The sequence below is a fragment of the Gallinula chloropus genome (assembly GCF_964237585.1).
Source record: "Gallinula chloropus genome assembly, chromosome: Z".
Lineage (NCBI taxonomy): Eukaryota > Metazoa > Chordata > Aves > Gruiformes > Rallidae > Gallinula > Gallinula chloropus.
This window is the reverse complement of record NC_140089.1, coordinates 25,688,135-25,707,301: the sequence shown is the minus strand read 5'-3', so window position 1 is coordinate 25,707,301 and position 19,167 is coordinate 25,688,135. Positions and strand designations below refer to the sequence as shown.

Genomic DNA, 19,167 nt, shown 5'->3' with positions numbered 1-19,167 from the left:
GCGGGGGCACGGCGAGCAGCGCTGCGACTGTAGGCTTCGGGCTGGCGTCAGGAAGGCGGCGGCCGGGCCGGGAGCAGCGGCTGCGGGGAAGCGTTCCCGCCCGGCACGGCTGCCTCGTGCCCGCTGCGGCCACGCGCGCCGCCTGCACGGGTTCAGTCACCGCCGCGCGCTGCACCTCGTGGCGTCAGCCCGAAGCCTCGAGGGCAGCAGGCGCGGGATAGCGGGGCCGGCGCGGGGGCTTCGCCTGTCGCTCCAGAGCCCGTGGCTTCCGAAACGCTCCCCGTCTCCACCCCCCCTCCAGCTCCCCTCCCCGAGGTCCTAGTGCGTGCGCGGAGCAGGTGACGCTGTCTTTGCGCGGGCAAGCTGCCTCGCGGGACTCCCCGGCGCGAGGAAACCCGTGTCACCGTGCGTGCGCGGCGGGGAGCCGAGCGGGCGTGCCGGCGCGGTGTGGCGTGCCGCGCCGCTCCGCGCTTCGCCGCAGGGGCTACGGCGGCCGCTCTCCCGCCCGCCACCGCTGGAGACCGAGGAGAGCGCGGGCCGGCAGTAACCAGCGGCCGCCGGCGGGGGCGATTACGGCGCTACGGCCGGTGTGACGTGTCGTGACGCGCCTCTCCGCTCGGGCGGGCGGCCTCTCCCGCGTGTACGCGACGATGACGCTCTAGGCCGGCCGCAGCGCTCATTGGCTGCCTCCCGCCATCACCTGAGGGTCCCGTTCCCACAGTAGCGCTCCAGCCGATTGGCTCGCCGCGCCGGGCTTCGCCGCCACACGGGAGGGCCCCGGGGCCGCCGGGGCGAGGCGATTGGTGGAGGAGGCTGCCGCTTCCCCGCCCCGCTGCCCGCCGGGAGGGCACCAGGAAGTCCCGCCTCCGCCGCTGTAACCGTGCTTAGGGCTCCGCCGTGTCGGGATGAGCCGCGTTTCCCCATGGAGACCAAACGGGCCGAGATCCCCAGCAGAGTCTTGGACGACCTGTGCAGGTAGCTGCGGGGCGCAACGCTCCGGCGTTCGCCTCACGCCCGCCAGCCCTGGCTGGCTGGCCCCTCCTCCTTCCCCTGCCCGGCGGCGGTGCCCCAGTGCTGTGGCGCCGGGGGCCGTCCGCTGCGGGGGGCGGAGTGGGCGGCCGTCTCCCCGCCCCGCTCCGCCCGCCCCCGCCCGGAGCGCCCGGGGCGGGGCCCGGGTGGCTCGGGGACGCTTAAAGAGCTCCGTGGGCTGTCGGGACTCGGAGGGGGGGCGTGGCTTAGGGAGGAAGGGGCGGAGTTGGAGGTCCTCGGCGGACAGGAAGCGGAAGGAAGTGGCTCGACGCGGTTCCTCTGAGTACGGAGCTGCATCCAGCCCCCACACGCCTCCGTGGCTCAGGGCTGCTTTCCCACCGTTGGGGGGGTGCCTGGCGGGAAGGGAAGGGTGCCTGCCGGCTCTCCCGCGTCGGTACCGCGGTCCCACCCTGAAGCGGGGCTGACTCTGCGGCCGGGGCGGGCGTGGAAAGCGCAGGATGCGGTGTGTGGCAGGGGAGGGAGTCTAATGCTGTTTAGCCTGTGAGGTAAGGCACAGCGGTGTCGGTGGTATTTGTGCGGGTGAAAGAAGAGTTGGAGGAGTAAAGTTGATATGACGTGTGTAACGTTGGTTTTCTCTTCTTTTCTTGGGTGGGTGGGAAGCGTTTTTCCCCCTTATGATCTTAATCTCTGATCATATGTGGTGTGGCCCTTTTGGCTCTTTATTTAATCTGTTATCCCCAGAACTTGATGCTCTGAATTGGTTGTGATATTTGACATGAAACAATCCTCCTGTCTTACCACCTCTAAAGGGCCCCTTCCAAAGGATTTATGCCCGAGAGTTTTGTTGTGTATCTAATTCAGAGTTAGGGATGTGTTTCAATTCTCTGACCTCTAAAGTGAGTTCATATTTCCATTGTGTCTCCTTTGGGCTCACGACAGAGAGATGGGACTTGTTTTTCAGATGCCTGCTCGCTGCTGCAGTTCTGTGAGGCTGCACTGCTGAGATGGTTTCTTTAAGCAGCAGTTACAGTTCTCTGCCAGCCTAAACTATAAACAACGAGCAATTCAAGCCCAGAGTCGCAGCCAGAGAGAGTGGTAGCACCAAGGCCTGGGAAGTGTGGGGGAGGAGGCAGCCCAGGTGCTGGAGAGAAAGATGCCGCTGCGGCCTCTTCAGAAGATCCAAAAGGGAATTGCAATGCTCACAAAACTGAAATAGGCTGTTAGTGTCGCTCCTGTGGGGTGACTGATGGAAGGGCACATGAATAATCATTACAGGGTCGGTCCCACTGTTTTACTGTGCTTCTCTGAGCTGCTGTTGTCTTCTACCTTTGAAACCATTTTCTGTCTTAAAATTGCAATGATATGGTCATGTGGCTTTACTTTAAAAAAGGAAAAAAAAAAAGTGTTAGAATGGTAGATCAGGGGCTTGTTGTTACCTTCTGTCTTGCTCTTCACCTTTTCCTAATTCACTTTGACTTTTATTTGTGCTAACAGGTCAGACTGGCTTTAAATACGTTGCCTGGCTTGGGAAGAAGAGAAAAAGGCTTTTCCATGGGAGGGAGACAGCAGACTCTCTTGTGCACTGGAGCAGTGTTGGGGTCTGATAGCCCTTAGTTCAAAGGAGAAGATGAATAAATGGAAGAGCAGTGGTCCTGTGCTACAAGTCGTTGTCTATAAATTGGTTTTGAAAATGTCTATTGCTTCTGACATTCTTCAATCTATATATCTCAACAGTGCAAAGTTTGGTAGAAAGCCAGGCTATTTTTCCTAGTCAGTTACTAAAGATTCAAAATATTTTCTAGCAAAACCTATGTTTTGTTTCTCTTTTTTTCTTAAAATCTGTCATCACAGTAGTGAAATAACAGCTTCAGTATAACAGGTTTGGGAAGTTGCAGGGTCCATCTTTTTATCTGACCTGCAGCAGTGTAAGCTGCAAGTGTAAATGACCATTAGTGAATTTTTGGGAGACAGCAAGCATTCACGTTTATTCTTACTAAGCCAAATGATGAAACAAATCTGCTTTCAAATCAAGCTTGCCAAGTAGCTTGAGTGTTTGGGGGTCTTAAAGTTTGGGTTTGTTTTTTTTGGGGGGGGGGGGGAGGAAGGGTTGTGTATTTGAAAACCATAAAGCTGAGTTAGTTCTGTTTTGTGGACATCCAAGCATTATTGGTTTTATTTGTGTCTTGAGAGTGCTAGAATATCTGTCAAACTTTTACATTTGTATTTGGACTGGAGTATTTCCTTCTGTCCTGAAGCAAAACTCTTAGTTGTGAGAAGTTTGTGTATGCAGGAGATGTAATCATCAGTACTTCTCACTGCATGTGCCATTTTACCTGACTGACATATTTCCATATGTCAAAGACCACGGTGGGATGGTGCTAATTCTATAAATACAATGCATAGGTGAACTAAAATATATTCAAGTTTCACTTTAATCTGGTTCACTTTCTTTATAGATGCCTCAAAGGGGCTCCTGCCTCGGCAGAGGCTCAGGGAGGTTCCACACAGAGGCTACTCAGAGGCTCCTCTGCAAATCCTCACATCACTTCCAGCTAATTCAGTCTAAATAACAATTACACTGTTTGGTGCAGCCAATGATGTTTTAATGCCTGCAGGTAGTTCTCATGCCTGTTGCTCACTCCAAAGGCACCTTAGGAGTATACTAATTTTCTCTGTCTTGAAGGGAGGGTGTGGTGGCTCTTGTTTATTTTTGTTGAGCTTGATAAAAAAATCTGTGAGGTACTTCTGGGTAACCTTTACTGCATCCATTATTTTATTTTTGCTGTTAAAAATAGAGTTAAAGCTTCCAAGTTGTTTCTTTTAGGTGCTGTTGAGGAGGCTTGATTTCTTTTTTGTCATAATAAATTTTATTGTTAAATTGGCAAATACTGAGTGATTGTGTAGTTCACTGGGCCAAGGCACCAATTTTATCTTTTTTGTCTGCAATCACTTGAAGCAATTCAGTTTTGACACACCTGAATTTCTGAGAGGGTCTGGATTATGCTTTTACACTGGGTGTGTGACCTAATGTTGCTTTTGCAAAGTTTCACTTGCAGTGTCTGTATGATCATGTATTTTGCTGAGGGTGAAGCTTGGCTATTTCATAGCAACTGTAGCACTCAGCCACTGAATTAAGTTTTTAATTCCATAATGGGATCATAGTGTATCTATTTCTTCTTTTTTGACATTAAAAAAGCCAAACCCCGCAGGCTCAATGTGTACTTGAGGGTGTTTCCTTCTTGACTTGAAGATGTCTGAAAATGTTTTGCTGCCCAGACCATGAGGAAGGTCTGGTGGTTTCTTGCTCTGTGCTATTGGATCAGGAATTCCACTGTTGCAGTGAATATTTGTTGTTAGATTTGTTTAAATTGTCAGATTTGGCCAATCATCATCTCTTTTTTTCTTTCCTGGCAGCCGATTTATTCTGCACATTCCGAGTGAGGAGAGAGATAATGCAATTAGAGCATGTTTTCAGATTGAACTTGCCCACTGGTTTTACTTGGATTTCTATATGCAGAACACACCAGGATTACCTCAGTGTGGGATAAGAGATTTCGCTAAAGCTGATATCCTTTTTCTTACTGTGATTGTTTTCTAAGTGCAAACTGAATATTGTTAACGACTTTCACACTTACAGCAGTTCATGTGTTAGTGATTAAAAGTTAGTATTCCCAATTGTGTGACTTCTCTTTGTTTATGCCTTCTATAATTTTGTGGCATCCATAAAAGAGGTGTTTCTCAGACTGCTAAAGATCTACGGGAAACGGGACACTCCGATCTTCGAGGATGTATTCTCCTGGTTGCACTTTGGCAGACTAAGTGGGTTTCAGAGATGAGCTGTTGGAGTTCTTCATGGTGTTTTGTCTCAATATAATCGCTCTGCAGGTAAAAGATGATGTAAATGTTAATGTAGCTGACGGTGGTAAGTGTTCCCCTCATGGGCAGTGGTATGTACCTGTTGGAAACACTGCTTGAAACAGTTTTGTTGGTAGGGGAGAAGATGCATTTTTAAGTGAATTCATGTTGGCCTCTTTTCTTCATTGCTTATAAGAGCTGCTGGAACATATGCTAATCCTTGTTAGAGAAAAGCTTGTTGATTTCGTCCAGTGTTATAGGTTTTAACCTTCTCCCCTATTGTCATGATGTGGGATTGGAGTATTGCTTCTGACTTCCATAATAATGTTACCTGGCCCACAATTGACTACACAATGTACCCAACTGTTAGTTTGATAACAGATATACTTTGAAATAGCTCTTACGCTAATAAACTGTGAAAGTATGATAACTTTCTGCTGCTTAATATTATGCTGCTATTTTAAAATTTGATATATTATTTAACTATAAATGTATGTTTAGACGAGCAATTATTCCAGTAATGTTAGGCATTGAAGGAAAAATGCAGTATTTGTTTATTACCTCTGGCCCTGTCCAGCTTACAGATGCCAGAAATACTGTCTCTGCTGAAGAGTTGTTCTTTTAAGTACTTTGCTATGGAATATTCTCAATTGGTAGTGTAATTCTATATGTAATGTTAATGCTTTTTTTTTAAGGACATGCAGATTTGCTTTTATAATTTTAGTTATACAGGCTACTCCTGTATTCCCAGTGTGGTGAATTTTGGTAACATATATTAGAATTTAGATCTCTAACCTGGTGCTATTGAAAAGAAATCTTATGCATGCGAGATACTTAAGTACAGATTCTGTACTGTATTGTAATAGTGGTTGTGGGAAAACTTAATCTCTGCTTGCTTCAAGCAGGAGATTAAACTGTATTTTTGTCTGTCTCACTTCAAATTGAAAAAATGTGTTTAAGAATAATACACATTCAAAGTAACTGTTACCTGGATACTTTGTAGTAGTGGGTTGGTTTTTTTTTTACTTCTTAGAGAATATATCTTGATAGCACCTAGGGGAGGGAATGTGGTTATCCTAAGTGTTGAATGTGTATCTCTTGTATGTATGTCTGTGTGATTTGAAAATGGTTGCTTATGGTTATTGGCCTTAATATGCTGCTTTACTCTTCAGTCACTGCCCTTTTTTACTGCCTCAAGGTGAAGATGTACAAAAGGTTTTAGAGGAGTGGAAAGAATACAAAATGGGAGTACCAACATATGGTGCAATTATTCTTGATGAAACACTTGAAAATGTAAGTACAGAAATAATTTGGAAGGGCTGGAAGAAAGGGTGACATGCTGGTAGAGGTAAACTTTTTGTTTACATTTTTCATCAGGAGAAATGAAAAAAGTGCTTCAGATTCACAAAGACTTGACAATTATTGACACCGTTGAGGGTGTACAGAAATATAGTGGGAGGTAGTGAACACAATTCTGCTTGCTTTCCTGCTCAGTTTGGTTGGGTTTTATTGGTTTTTTAGGGTTTTTTTTAATTATTCTAGGTTGATCCCATTATATTATTATAATGATACCATTACTGTTATTATGAAAATTATTATGAAAATTATTATTTAAATTGATATTAAAATTATTATTATTATTATTGTAATGATCCCATTAAAAAATTCACAGTTCTAGCTAGAACACAGAAAGCCTAACAGGTTCCTTCCTCCAGGCCAAAGTATTTTTTTGTAGAAAGAAGGGACAGTGAAGGGACAACATTTAATACAAATGGGTTAGTATAGTGGGTGTTTGACAGTTGCATTCTCTTTTTTTTTTTTTTTTTTTTTTCAGGTTCTTTTGGTTCAGGGCTATTTAGCAAAGTCTGGTTGGGGATTTCCTAAAGGGAAAGTAAATAAAGAAGAGGCACCTCATGACTGTGCTGCTAGAGAGGTAAGTTACATTTGATTAATGTAAATTTAACCTAAGAAGTTAAATTTTGCTGAGAGCAGGATATATGCATTATATGAAAAGACATTTTACTTAGGTATCTCTTTATTGAACTTAGGTAACTAAATAGTCTTTATTTGCAAGTGTCTTCTGCTGTAGCTTTTGGTGTTTTTCTTAGTTCCAGAGTGGTAATGAAGGGTGTGGTTATGTAATTTAAGAATAGTATTCTCTTAATTTAACAAGCTATTGCAAAAATAGTACCTACAAATAAATGGATATTGTTCAATGACACTGAATAATGATTTTTAAATTTCTCTGCTGAAATATTATTTTTAGTGACCGGGATATCTGACAATCTCCAAAACCCACAAACTATGTAAAAGATTATGTAAAAATTGTGAAGAACTTTTTTCAGTGATGCATGTATAAAATAAAAGCTGTAAAATAAAATAACCCATTAGACTTATTCCTGCTGGAGACCTGGACATGTACTGAAGCTGCATATTAAAAATACCGTGTAAAAGAATTACTGATATAAACCCAATGGTCATGTAACGTAACACATCCAGAGTCTTTAAGGTGGGAAAAGTGAGATGAGGGAAAGTAGTAAAATTATTGGACTGAATCGTTATGTGAGATAACTCACACTCCCCTAAAGAAGAAAGGGTGTGCTCAGCTCGCTGCCTGGAACGCCTGTACACCAGTGCATGCACTATGGGGAATACACAGGAGGAGTTGGAAACCTGGGTGCAGTCAAGGGGTTATGACCTAGTTGCAATTACAGAGACTTGGTGGGACAACTCATGACTGGACTGTGGCCATGGGTAGCTGTGTCCTTTTTAGGAAAGACAGGCCAACAAGAAAAGGAGGTGGAGTTGCTTTTTTCTGTGAAAGAGCAACTAGAATGTATTGACTTCTGTCCAGGGGCGGACAAAGAACGAGTTGAGAGTTTGTGGGTGAGAGTTAAAGAACAGGCTAGCATGGGTGATACTGTTGTGGGTGTTGACTACAGGCTGCCTGATCAAGAGGAGGAAGTTGATAAGGCCTTCTACAGGTAGCCTTGCAATCGCAGGCCCTGGTTCTTGTGGGGGATTTTAGTTACCAAGATATTTGCTGGAAGACTGGCACAGCCAGCTGCCCAGTCCAGGAGGTTCCTCCAGTGCATTGGCAATAACTTCCTAATGCAAGTGGTGGATGAGCCTACTAGGAGAGGTGAACTGGTGGATCTTGTACTTACTAACAAGGAGAGACCAGTTGAAGAGGTGAAGGTTGAAGGTAGACAAGGCTGCAGCAACCTTGAGATGATGAAGTTCAAGATATTATGCAGTAGGAAGAGAATATCAAGTAAAACTGTAACCCTGGACTTCAGCAGGGCCAACTTTGCTTGAAGAGACCAATCACTGGGGGAAATCCTGTGAGACAGGGTACTGGAAGCCCAAGATAGTTGGTCCATATTCAAGGACCACTTCTTCTAAGCTCAAAATTAGAGCATCCTAATGGGAAAGAAGTCAAGAAAGGGAGACAAAAGACCTGCATGGGTAAACGGGACTGCTGGGCAAACTTAAATGGAAGAAGAGAGTCTACAGGTCATGGAAGGAGGGGATGGCCACTTGGGAGGGATATAAAACTCATGTCAGGGCATGTAGGGTGGAAACTAGGAAAGCTAAGGCCTCTTTGGGATTAAGTCTTGACAGGGAGGCCAAGGACAAGAGAAATTGCGTCTTCAGATACACTGCAGATAAAACTAACGCTAGAGGCAGTGTAGGCCCTCTGCTGAATGAGGTGGGTGCCCTGGTGACAGAGGACAGTAAGAAGGAGGAGTTACTGAATGCCGCCTTTGCCTCTGTCTACGCTGCTGGAGACTGTTTGCAAGAGCCCCACATGGCTGAAGCCCCAGAGGAAGTCAGGATGAACGATGAGTCTGCCTCAGTTGATGAGTATTGGGTCAGGGATGAATTAAGCCATCTGGACATCCATAAATCCATGGGTTCTGATGGGATGCACCTGAGGGTGCTTAGGGAGCTGGCAGAAGTCAGTGCTAGGCCACTATCCCTCATCTCTGCTAAATCCTGGGAAATGGGAGAGGTGCCTGAGGACTGGAGGAAAGCAAATGTTACTCCAGTCTTCAAAAAGAGCAAGTAGGAGGACCCAAGTAACTGCAGACTGGTCAGCCTCACCTCCATCCCTGGAAAGGTGGCGGAAAGACTTACGCTTGATGCTGTCTCTTGGTACATCAAGGATAAGGGGGGTGTTAGGAGCAGTCAACATGGTTTCACTAAGGGGAAGATTCATGTTTGACTAATCTGATAGCCTTTTATGAGGATATAACCAAGTGGATAGACGTGGTCTACCTTGACCTCAGTAGAGCATTTGACACCATGTCTCACAGCATCCTCGTGGCTAAACTTCAGCTAACCTTAAAAGCACCTGACTAGTATAAGTTCTGTCTAAAGGACTGAACTGAGGCGAGAGGAGGGCATAAAAACACTGACTACAACAGAGTGGACAGGATGAACTAGATGTAACAGCTTCAGCAAGGAATGATGTGCAGTACACCTTCCTCTTTATGCTAACAATGGTTATATTGACAAAAGCATTGAAGTGCATACTGGGAAAAGAAAAATCTTTTGATGGTGTCTTTTAATTTGGAGAATTGATTTAGACGTTATACTAGTGAACACACTGTTACTATGCCTTTTTTTCCATCAGAGTAAATTGTCATTGTAGATAAACTGGCAAATTCCTCAAGGCTTACCTGTGGACAGGAGTTGGGATGTCTTTGCTTTTTCTGGAGTCAGCACAGATTTAAAACTGTAAACTTAATCTGTCTAAGGTTTAATTGAAGATGTCTTTGCTGGGCAGTGTCTACACAATTTAGTAGTATTTCAGAAGTGGATGAGGGCAAAACCATATAACTGGATGGTAAAAGGAGTTTCTAGAACAAATTCACTTAGAAGCCAACATGCTGATGTTTTAGGTCCCCAGCAGTCAAGGACTTTTCAGCTTCTCATACTTCTCTGCCAGTGAGAAGGCAGGGGGGCACCCAAGAAGCTGGGACAGGACATGGCCAGGGCAGCTCACCCAGGGTGGTGGGAGAGCTATTCTGTGTCAGACAACACTGTGTTAACATTTGTAATTGGAGGAAGACTGAGGGCCTGATGTGGCAGCTGTGGGCTGGTTTTTTTGGGTTTTTTTTTTTTGGATTGTTTCATTTCCTCTGCATTTTCAAAAACCAAATTTATAACCCTTCTTGCTGATCACAGAATTACAGAGTTGCAGGGGTTAGAAGGGACCTCCAGAGATCATTGAGTGCAACCCCCCTGCCAAAGCAGGTTCCCTAGGACAGGTCCAGATGGGTCTTGAATATCTCCAGAGATGGAGACTCCACAACCCCCCTGGGCAGCCTGTCCCAGGGCTCTGTCACCCTCACCGGGAAAAAGCTCTTGTGCATGTTGGTGCAGAACTTCCTGTGCTCCAACTTGCAGCCATTGCCCCTTGTCCTGTCTCCACAGACCACTGAAAAGAGGCTGGCTGATTCCCTCTGTGTCCCACACTTCAGATATTTATAAACAATAAGATTCCCTCTCAGTCTCCTTTTCTCAAGGCTGAATTGCCCCAGTTCACTCAGTCTGCCCTCATAGGGGAGATGTATTTTGCATATCATATTTTGAGAATTTCCTATTATTAATTCATATGCAGTTATTTGGTTCTGTATTTTATTTCATGTACCCACAGGAGATTGGAGTTGAGAGAGTTTTTACTGAAGATCCTGTCCTTCTTTTTAATTCTAAATCTCATCTTAAAAAAACTTAACCGAGGACTTCTTCCTTGGATTATTGGCTGTGGGCCTTAATAGCCCTGGGGTTAATATCCAGTTCTAGGAGTGATTGTTCACATGCATGTTCCACTGGGCAGAAATATTTTTGGACAGTGGTATCAATCCTGCATGTTTTCTGAGTACTTGTATTTCCTGTGGAGACTTTGAAGACTCAGAAGTTTCTAAAAATGAAGATTTACTTAGCAAGATTAGAACCATGATCTGATTTAAGCTATTAGGTGTCTTTGACATTAATCTTTTTATATTATAAATCTTTTATATCTGGGAGTGTTGTCAAAAGTAAATATTTCAGTGAGGATCTGAGCAAACTGATCTAGTGAAAGATGTCCCTGCCCATGGCAGGGTGTTTGGGCTGGATGACCTTTGAAAGATCCCTTGCAACTCAAACCGGTCCGCGAATCTATCATACTTCACTGCAAGACCATAAAACATGCAATGATGATGTTCTTTTAAAGTGTCATTGTCTTTCTAGCAATCTGCAGCAGGTACAAGACTTTTTTTTTTTTTTCTCCCCTTTAGAGTAGCTGACAGTGCAGTTCTAATTTGTTTGTTATTCCAAATATGCAGTTTGAATTTTGTAGTCAAAGTTTTGCCACTCTGCTGCTGAGTTTTGGTATGAACATAAAGATTACAATATGTGTTGGGGGTAAAGTTCATGAAGTAGTAGGAGGATTGTTGAAAGAGAAGAAAATTTGAGGTGGCAGTAAACCTTGCTAGAATTTGAAGATGGGTTTACTCCCCAAATAGTAGTTTTTGCTGTGATTAAGATGTCCTGTATCCAGCAGCATGAAGAACCAGCAAAGGGACTTCCTATCTATATTAACAGGTTGCTACGTGAAAGTGTAATAGAGTTGTTTCAACTTTTATTACAGGTATATCTGCCTTAGAGAAATGTCAAGCACATAAGATCTTTTTTAATTATTGAGGATATATCTATGTGTAAAGGCTTGTTTTTCCGAGCAGTGGCTTGCTTTCTTGGATAGATCTGAAAAATAGTCATTCCTTTCTGTGTGATAATAGATTCTGAAAGGATGCACCTGATTGCACACAATGATTTCATCTCTGTGTTTCTCAGGTGTTTGAAGAAACTGGCTTTGACATAAAAGATTATATCTGCAAAGAACAGTATATTGAGCAGCGAATTAATGATCAATTAGCACGGCTGTATATCATTCCAGGAGTTCCCAAGAACACAAAATTCAACCCCAAAACTAGAAGGGAAATTCGAGTATGTATTACCTTGTTCGAATATACAGGAACCTTGTTGTGGAGCTTGATTTTTAAAGTTAATGGTCTGTAAAATAATGAAACCTACCAAGCATGATGAATACCTGAAATACTAGGTACAAATGTCACCTGAAATCCCGTATCTGCACTGTAGGGTCTTGTCAGCTTCTTGCAACTCGACTAATTCTTGCCATCTGCCTGAAATCTCCATCTATCATGAAAACAACATTAGAATGTTCTGTCATACTAGAATTCTCCCCTTCTTTTCTCTTGTGGTGTAGGTGTTAATTTCAAGTTATTCCTATTTATAGCTGCATATATACATTCTTCTGAAGATGTAATTATTAATTGGTGATACACAAAAGTGTGCATATCAGGAGAAACTGAGGATTGTGTTTCTTTCATGGCTAATACCATTGCAGCTTAGTATATTTTAAGGGTGAAGAGGGAAGAGGACACAAAATAGGAACTATCTTGGATGACTTGTGTGCAGTTAGGTTTTTAAAAGGTATTGTGAAAGGCAGAAGCAAAGACTCAGGTAGTAAACTTGTTGGAAACTTTTTCCTGATACCTACAATCTTTGCAGTTTGAATATCTTCCTTGTCTTGCAATTCAGCTTAAAACAGATATCCCCATATTTTTATGCAGATGGTGACACTGAACAGGGCATCTGGCCTTCTCGTAGTTGAGAGGACTGGAGTCTCTTAATTTCTTGTTTGAGACCTGTTTTTCAAAATACTAAGTAAAAGAGGATTAATTTTGAGGATATTAAAAACGTGCAGAAAATACCCCCCACACACACCCTTTGTGTAACAGTCACCATCTGTGTGGGGGTGATGGAGAGTTGTTAAAATGGCAGATTTTTGTCTCCCTACTGAAGCACTGTTGTCATCTGATTTAATACGATCAGGCATGCCATTTTTGTGTTCCTTGTAGCACTAGAGTGAAAACCTGTTCCGTTTGTAACTTCTGGTCTAGTTTTGACTTTAAATGAAAACAGCAAGAATAGTAGCAGCTTTGAAAGTTATAAAAAGCCTCTACTTTATGGCTTTCAATGTGCAGTGGTTAGTTGGCTTTTAAAACCTTTATTCAGAATTTAGTTGCCGTATAGTATCTTTCCTATTTTAGGTGCCACATCTGGTAATGAGTGTGTGCTGTACCATCTGTTACTCTGTAGGTACAGTCAGAAGAATGACCCCATTGTTAATTAGCCTTTTGTGAAAAACCCTGTTGTGGTCTGTTGAAGTCTTCCATTGTAATTTCTTAATTAAGGGAATTATTTGTGGTTGATACATAATGGTACAAACATGTAGGGCTACAGTAGTAGGTATTTTATTTTTTGTTTTTCTAGAATATTGAGTGGTTTTCCATCGACAAGTTACCATGCCACAGAAATGACATGACCCCAAAGTCCAAGCTGGGTTTGGCGCCTAACAAATTTTTTATGGCAATTCCCTTCATCAGGTATGTTTGAGATAAGGTAAAGGCCAGGCCTGTGCCTTTCAGACAACTTTAATTTCTTTAGATTTGTTTTAGTAAGCAGATCTCTTTGCACATCTTGCTTACAGGCCATTAAGAGAATGGATTTCTCGAAAGAATGGAGCTTCCTCAGATAGTGACAATGGACTTTTGTCTACAGGGAGCGCAGCCTCTAAGTTCAACTTGGAAAAAGCTAGGTAAGAACCAGGTCAGTTTAACGCCTCATATCGTTCTATAAAACACTGGTCATATAAAGCTGCTTGTCTTTTATTGGAGTATTTGTGTTCCAGCAATAGAATGGGTCATAGACCTGTAAATATGATGATAAGTTATTTAACATTATGATATGCTTCTCTTTTAGCAAATTCTCTCTTAAGAACTGAGTTAATTTCTTGATTCTTGTCTATGGGAATCCAAAAACCAGAAGCTAAAACAAAGAGGTAACTTTCAGTGCCTCAAGTCTGATGCTTTTGGCACTTCCACAGGGGAAGAATGGGGCTCTCTACTTCACAGTCCTACTTTACTATTAGAAGTAGCTAGATAGATAAAACCTGTGGCAGTCAGTAGTGGAACAAGTGCTGCTGGATTTTGATTCAGCTGAGGTAAAAGCAGTAGAGCAAACTTTAAAACTTACACTCACGAAGAGAAGGCTGTGTTCCAGTAATTCCAGTCAGGTCAGCATCAGTACTGACAAGAGGGGAAATGCTAACATGACCCTAGCTTGCTGCCTGTGCAGAACAGCAGAACACAGGTTTCCTGCCAGCAGGCAAACCCATGTTTGGTGAATGCAGGGGGCATTGCTATGGTTTCCATGATAAGTTAATGAAACTTTTCTTCCAGCTTGTTCTCAAAAATGCAGAAAATTCTTTCATATTTCTCTTCTGCTATTAATAGGCTTGAAGTTGTGTTGTAAACTCTTGATTGTTTTCCTTCACTAGATCCAAACTTCGCTGCAGTCAGCAGGTGGTTACAGATGGCTGTTCAGGAGAGCAGTGCGTGAGGCCAAAACAGCCACAGAAGCCTGAGATGGTAGAAGCTTTGAAATTAAAGGTAGGATGGCTCTTAGAGAAACATGTGTATTTGGGCTGTTTATAAGATGTTTTTATTCATAAAGGTCCCTCTCTGGAATGAAAATGCTGACTTTTATCAGCATAGCATGCAAAAATAAAAACATGAGAAACTCCCCATAATCTGTATTCTTGGATCTATATGACATTAGGTGGTGAGTATCAGGTATTAGTTGTGGTGTTTTGTGTATACCCCCTGTTTTGGTGTCCTCCATGTACCATTTTGAAATACTGTCTACCACTGGTGTGTATACAGTGGAGTACATCAGTGCATCATACAGGAACTCACTGAACTGAATTTTTGGTGTAGTAGTGTCTGTAATTAGTGCAATAGCTGATGACTCTGTAACCTAAGCGCATACTTGGTTAGTCTCAGCATGCTTCAGTTTGTCTACAGAAGATGCTGTTTACATGTTTTGAGGAGGATTTTAACCAGCAAGTGGGAAGTGTCAGTGCTATGATGTTTAACATTGCCATTTAAACTCTTTTTACTGTGTTTTACTACATTTACTCTTACTAGCAGAGTCAGAGCATGAAAAACAATGCCAGAAAGCAGTACCAAGACATTTGCAGCCAAAAGAAGCGAACAAATGGAGTTAACAGTCAAGCAGCTAAGCAAAACAATACCGTGGTAAGAAACATGCAGTGGCTGTCTCATTAACAGGTTCCAGCAATGCTTAACAAACATCCAGGGCAATGTCCTTCCTGCTAAGAGTGCATATGTATCAAAAGTATGTTTGAACAAAATATTTGGTATGCATTTGTTGAACTATGACATTTCTTACTTAAATGTATATACTTCTGTAGTCAAGCATTCTACACTGCAAAGTTTGCGTTTTGGAAGTGAGTCTTTGCAGTTAAAAATTTGAGAGCTGTTTCACTAGAGAATCCTGCATCTTTACAGATTCCTGTCAGGTAATAGCCTACTGTATGATATACTGTTGTGAGCATGGAGGGTTTGTTTATGCAAAACATCAGATACAAATCATCGAGTAGAACTGCAGCAATTTGTAAATTCTAGCATGGCATTCTTGGTTTATTACCTTTTCCTTCCAGTAATCAATTGTCTACACAGTTCAGCTGGCTGAGAGAAGGGTCACTGAGAGATCTCAGTTCCTTTAATATGTCTTTTGTATTTCCTCCTGCCCCCACCATTCTTTATGGTTCTCCAGCTTTACTTTGTTGACTCCCACGCTGCAGAGAGCCCCAGTTCTCCATGCAGCTCAGCTGGGTTGTGCAGGCTTTAGGTTTTCTTGTTTACAGTCTGTAAGCTGTATTTTTTCCCCATTCTGGCTTGTGGTTATTACCTTCTATCTGTTTTTTGTGTAGAAATGGAGAAACCATAAACTCTTGTCCTGTAAAATCCTCACTGTAGCAAGAAATGGCTAGTTGTGTTTGGGCCTGAGAGTCCAAGAAAGAAAAGTGAAATAATTGACTGGCCAAAAATTTGGTTGTATAGAAAAAACCTAACAGGAATCTGTAGGATCTTGATGGAAACAAGTGGAACTATTAATACCCCATGCTTTTTACAGACTTTGCTAAATACTTCTCCGGTGTCTCATTTGCATTTTCATGATTGCCAGTCCTTTGAGATTTAAATATTTCATGTACCACTGATAATTTTCTAATGCAGTTTGGAGGCCAGGGGACTCTTAATTGGCACAAAGAGCCATACTTCCTCTGTATTTGTACACTTGCAGCAGCATGCCTGGGGCTAAACTTAACTCTTCCCTGAATAGTTTGGTTTGTGTCTCTGATGCACAGCAATTGGCACTGGCAGCAAATTTGCAGATACATTCCACTTGGTTTTTGGGACAAGCCAATTGAAGAATGAGCTTATGCATGTGCAACTTTGATTCCACACCATTGTATGCAAGACCTTTCCAGCTTAAAACATTTAGAAAACACTCAAGTTTTCCCTAACAGCCTGAAAAAGTTGCATGTTTCTTTGTGGACTTGAACCATGCTTACTAAAGTGACATGACAGAATTCATGCTGAGTTAAAGTAAAATAATTCATCTCAGGAAGTGTGTCAAAACAAATAAAACCAGCATGTCTTTTAGCTGATGCTTAAGCTAAGAAATAGAATGTTGTTTCTTTATGAACTGTGTAATTTATGGTCATTCTCTTAACCAGAAATGTGAAAAGAAGCTTAATCCAAGAAGACTTCAAGATAACTTTGAAACAGGTAAGTGTAGCTTGATTCTTCATCTGTTGTCCCGTATTACGGGATGAAAGCACCTGAATAATGACGATATAAGGTTTTTCCTTGTATGCTAAGCTACCAAGTGTTATCAAGCCATATTTTTTAAGGCGGGGGGGGGGGGGTATTATTATTGTTGACTTAATTTCATGCTGCTTCATGTTGGTTTTGCAGGTCTTCACAATTATTAGGACTGTCATATTACACCAGGTGGCTAAGTAAAAAGTAACTGAAAGATGGTTTAGGAAAATACCATCTGGGTCACCACAATGCTGGTAATCCAGTGTTGGTTCCAGGCTTCTGTCCTGCTAGTAATAAGCTGTAGTTGATACTGATAATGGACTGTTCTGGAGGGTGCGTGCAGTTCTTTACACACTGCCCAGATTATAGGGCTGTATTTTTTTCCTTCTTACTAAGAAATGACTCTCAAAACAGCACCTGGAGGGGTAAAACTAGCTATTAAAAGTGTCCCCTGATTGCCGTGGCTTTCAGGACTTGTTCTAGCTGCTAGATGACTTGTAAATGTGTCTGAGTTACTTTCTTCTATTTAAGACCAGACATACAGCTTTTGTCATAAATGATAATATACACTTGAGGTATGACTTTGTATTGTTATTGATACTCCTACTGATAACTTTAAAATTTGTTTCATGCTTTTTTTTTTTTTCCTCTTTAAGCAGATGCAGCACATGACGTGTGTCCCTCCAGTGAAAACCCACTGCCAGAAAATGTGGAGGGACATTCTGTGGCATGCAATGGCCATTACAAATTTGCTTTCTCATCAAGAGCTTTCTTGAGTTTCAAGTTTGACCATGATGCCATAATGAAAAGTTTTGACCTCTGATAGCAAACTTAATAAGAACAAAAATCAGACTTGCCTGTTGCAATTGAGGAGGTTTCTTATCTAGCCTTACTCTTTCTCAGGAGTTTTTTGGTTTTATTTGTTTGTTTTTAAATGCAATGCAGGGACTGACTGGTGGTTTGGAAGGGTTTCTTCTTTGCAGTATGAGAATGGCATAGTCAAGTGTTGCACTTTAAAAGCAGTATAGCCTTTGTCCACAAAAGTACCTTTCCAGCATTCAGTTCATTTGTTCCTGGCTGTGCATTAGAGGGCATTCTTTTTATTTTTTTTTTATTATTTTTTAATTGCTGTGTGTTGTGTAGGTTGTCATTGACTTTTTAGCTTGCTGAATTTTAATTGCTTAGATGTAAATTATTGGATTTTTTAGTCATTATTGTGTAGTACATTGCAATATTACTGCAGTGGCAATGAAACTGATACTCAGAGGACTCCTTGTCCTGGTCATTTTGAAACCAAGTTGCACATTTCAAACCTAGCCTCAGCCTGTCATCCTTCCTCTGTCCTGGTTGCTTGCCCAAAATACCTTCCCTCCTTCACACTGATAGTTTCTTTTGGCTGGTGATCAGTAGTACTTGGAGTCATATGTATAGCATGTTAACTTCTTGTACCTACTCTGCCTCTGTCTTCATCAAGGATACACAGACTGGGTAGAACTTAGCCATTTGGAGTGTCTAGCTTCAACTCTTATGCACTGTCCCCAGCTGGGTAAGAAGTTGCAGTTTTGTGTTATCCCACTTGCAGCTGCTTGCAAAAAAGAAAAGCTTAAACTTTTGTCTGTGGGAGGTTACTTGTGTAGAATTTATACTGAATGTAAATAGGCCTCTGTAGATCTCACTGAGGAGGAAGGCAGGTGCATGGATAATAGAGTCATTGTATGACACTAAATGGCTTAATCAGGCTTGCAATAAGTATTCTAAGGGTGTCCAGTATTGTATTCTGTGCTGTTGTCCTCAGATCTCTTGTGTAGTGTATGCTCTGTATATATCCAGTAGTATGAATTGCACTTGCAATTAGCATTTAAATAATGTAGCCTCAGTCATTTTCAGCTACAATGCTTTCTTAGTGAAAATATCAAAGATTGGGGGGGAACACAACAGAATTGAGGTGACAAACTGTTAAATCGCCTTCATGATTCAAGTTTTTGAACACGTGCTTTGCAGTTGAGAGAAATGCACTGAAGTAATTTGTCACAGCAGCTTGTTGTCCCATAGCTAAAAATGGACTTTTCCCTAAAATAGAATTGGTAACTTCACAGGTTGAATTAACTTCGCCCTCGTCTCATCACCACGTGTGCTTATGCACTGAGTTTTTATGCAACTCGTGTGTCATCCAAAACCAAAATCCTAGTCTTCCTTCAACCACCCTACTTCATCAACCCTACCTGATTTGTTACCTAATGATTTTCCTCAGAAATAGCTTTAGAATTATCTCCTGGTTTATTTACCTGCCTGGCACCAGGTGATTTGAGACTCTAATGCTGTAATAGTCCTGGCAATAGCAATGCTGGACTTCTGTATCAGTCAGCAGAAGAAACAGACTGCAGCACTTCCTCCTTCTGGAGGACAAGGCTCCCTGAGGGCCTTGTCTTTCAAGACCAAATTGTGAAATAGCTCAATCTAGCTTTGTCTCACTTTGTTTTAAAAAATATACTTTAAAAAAGATATCCAAAGGCTGTTCAAAATAGTAAATGGCGAAGAACAGTAATTGAGATGGTGG

At 42.3% G+C, this 19,167-nt stretch overlaps 1 protein-coding gene across 1 annotated transcript; it reads left to right on the top strand.

The window, feature by feature from the left end:
• Positions 1-922: 922 nt before the first annotated feature.
• On the top strand, positions 923-17,433 carry DCP2 (decapping mRNA 2; the record flags this gene model as incomplete). Its single annotated transcript, XM_084278783.1, is given in 12 exon segments — positions 923-975; positions 4,405-4,585; positions 4,587-4,588; positions 6,018-6,138; positions 6,680-6,778; positions 11,689-11,841; positions 13,192-13,304; positions 13,409-13,516; positions 14,258-14,369; positions 14,907-15,017; positions 16,523-16,574; positions 17,270-17,433. Coding segments are annotated over 12 exon segments (1,269 nt in total).
• Positions 17,434-19,167: the final 1,734 nt, after the last annotated feature.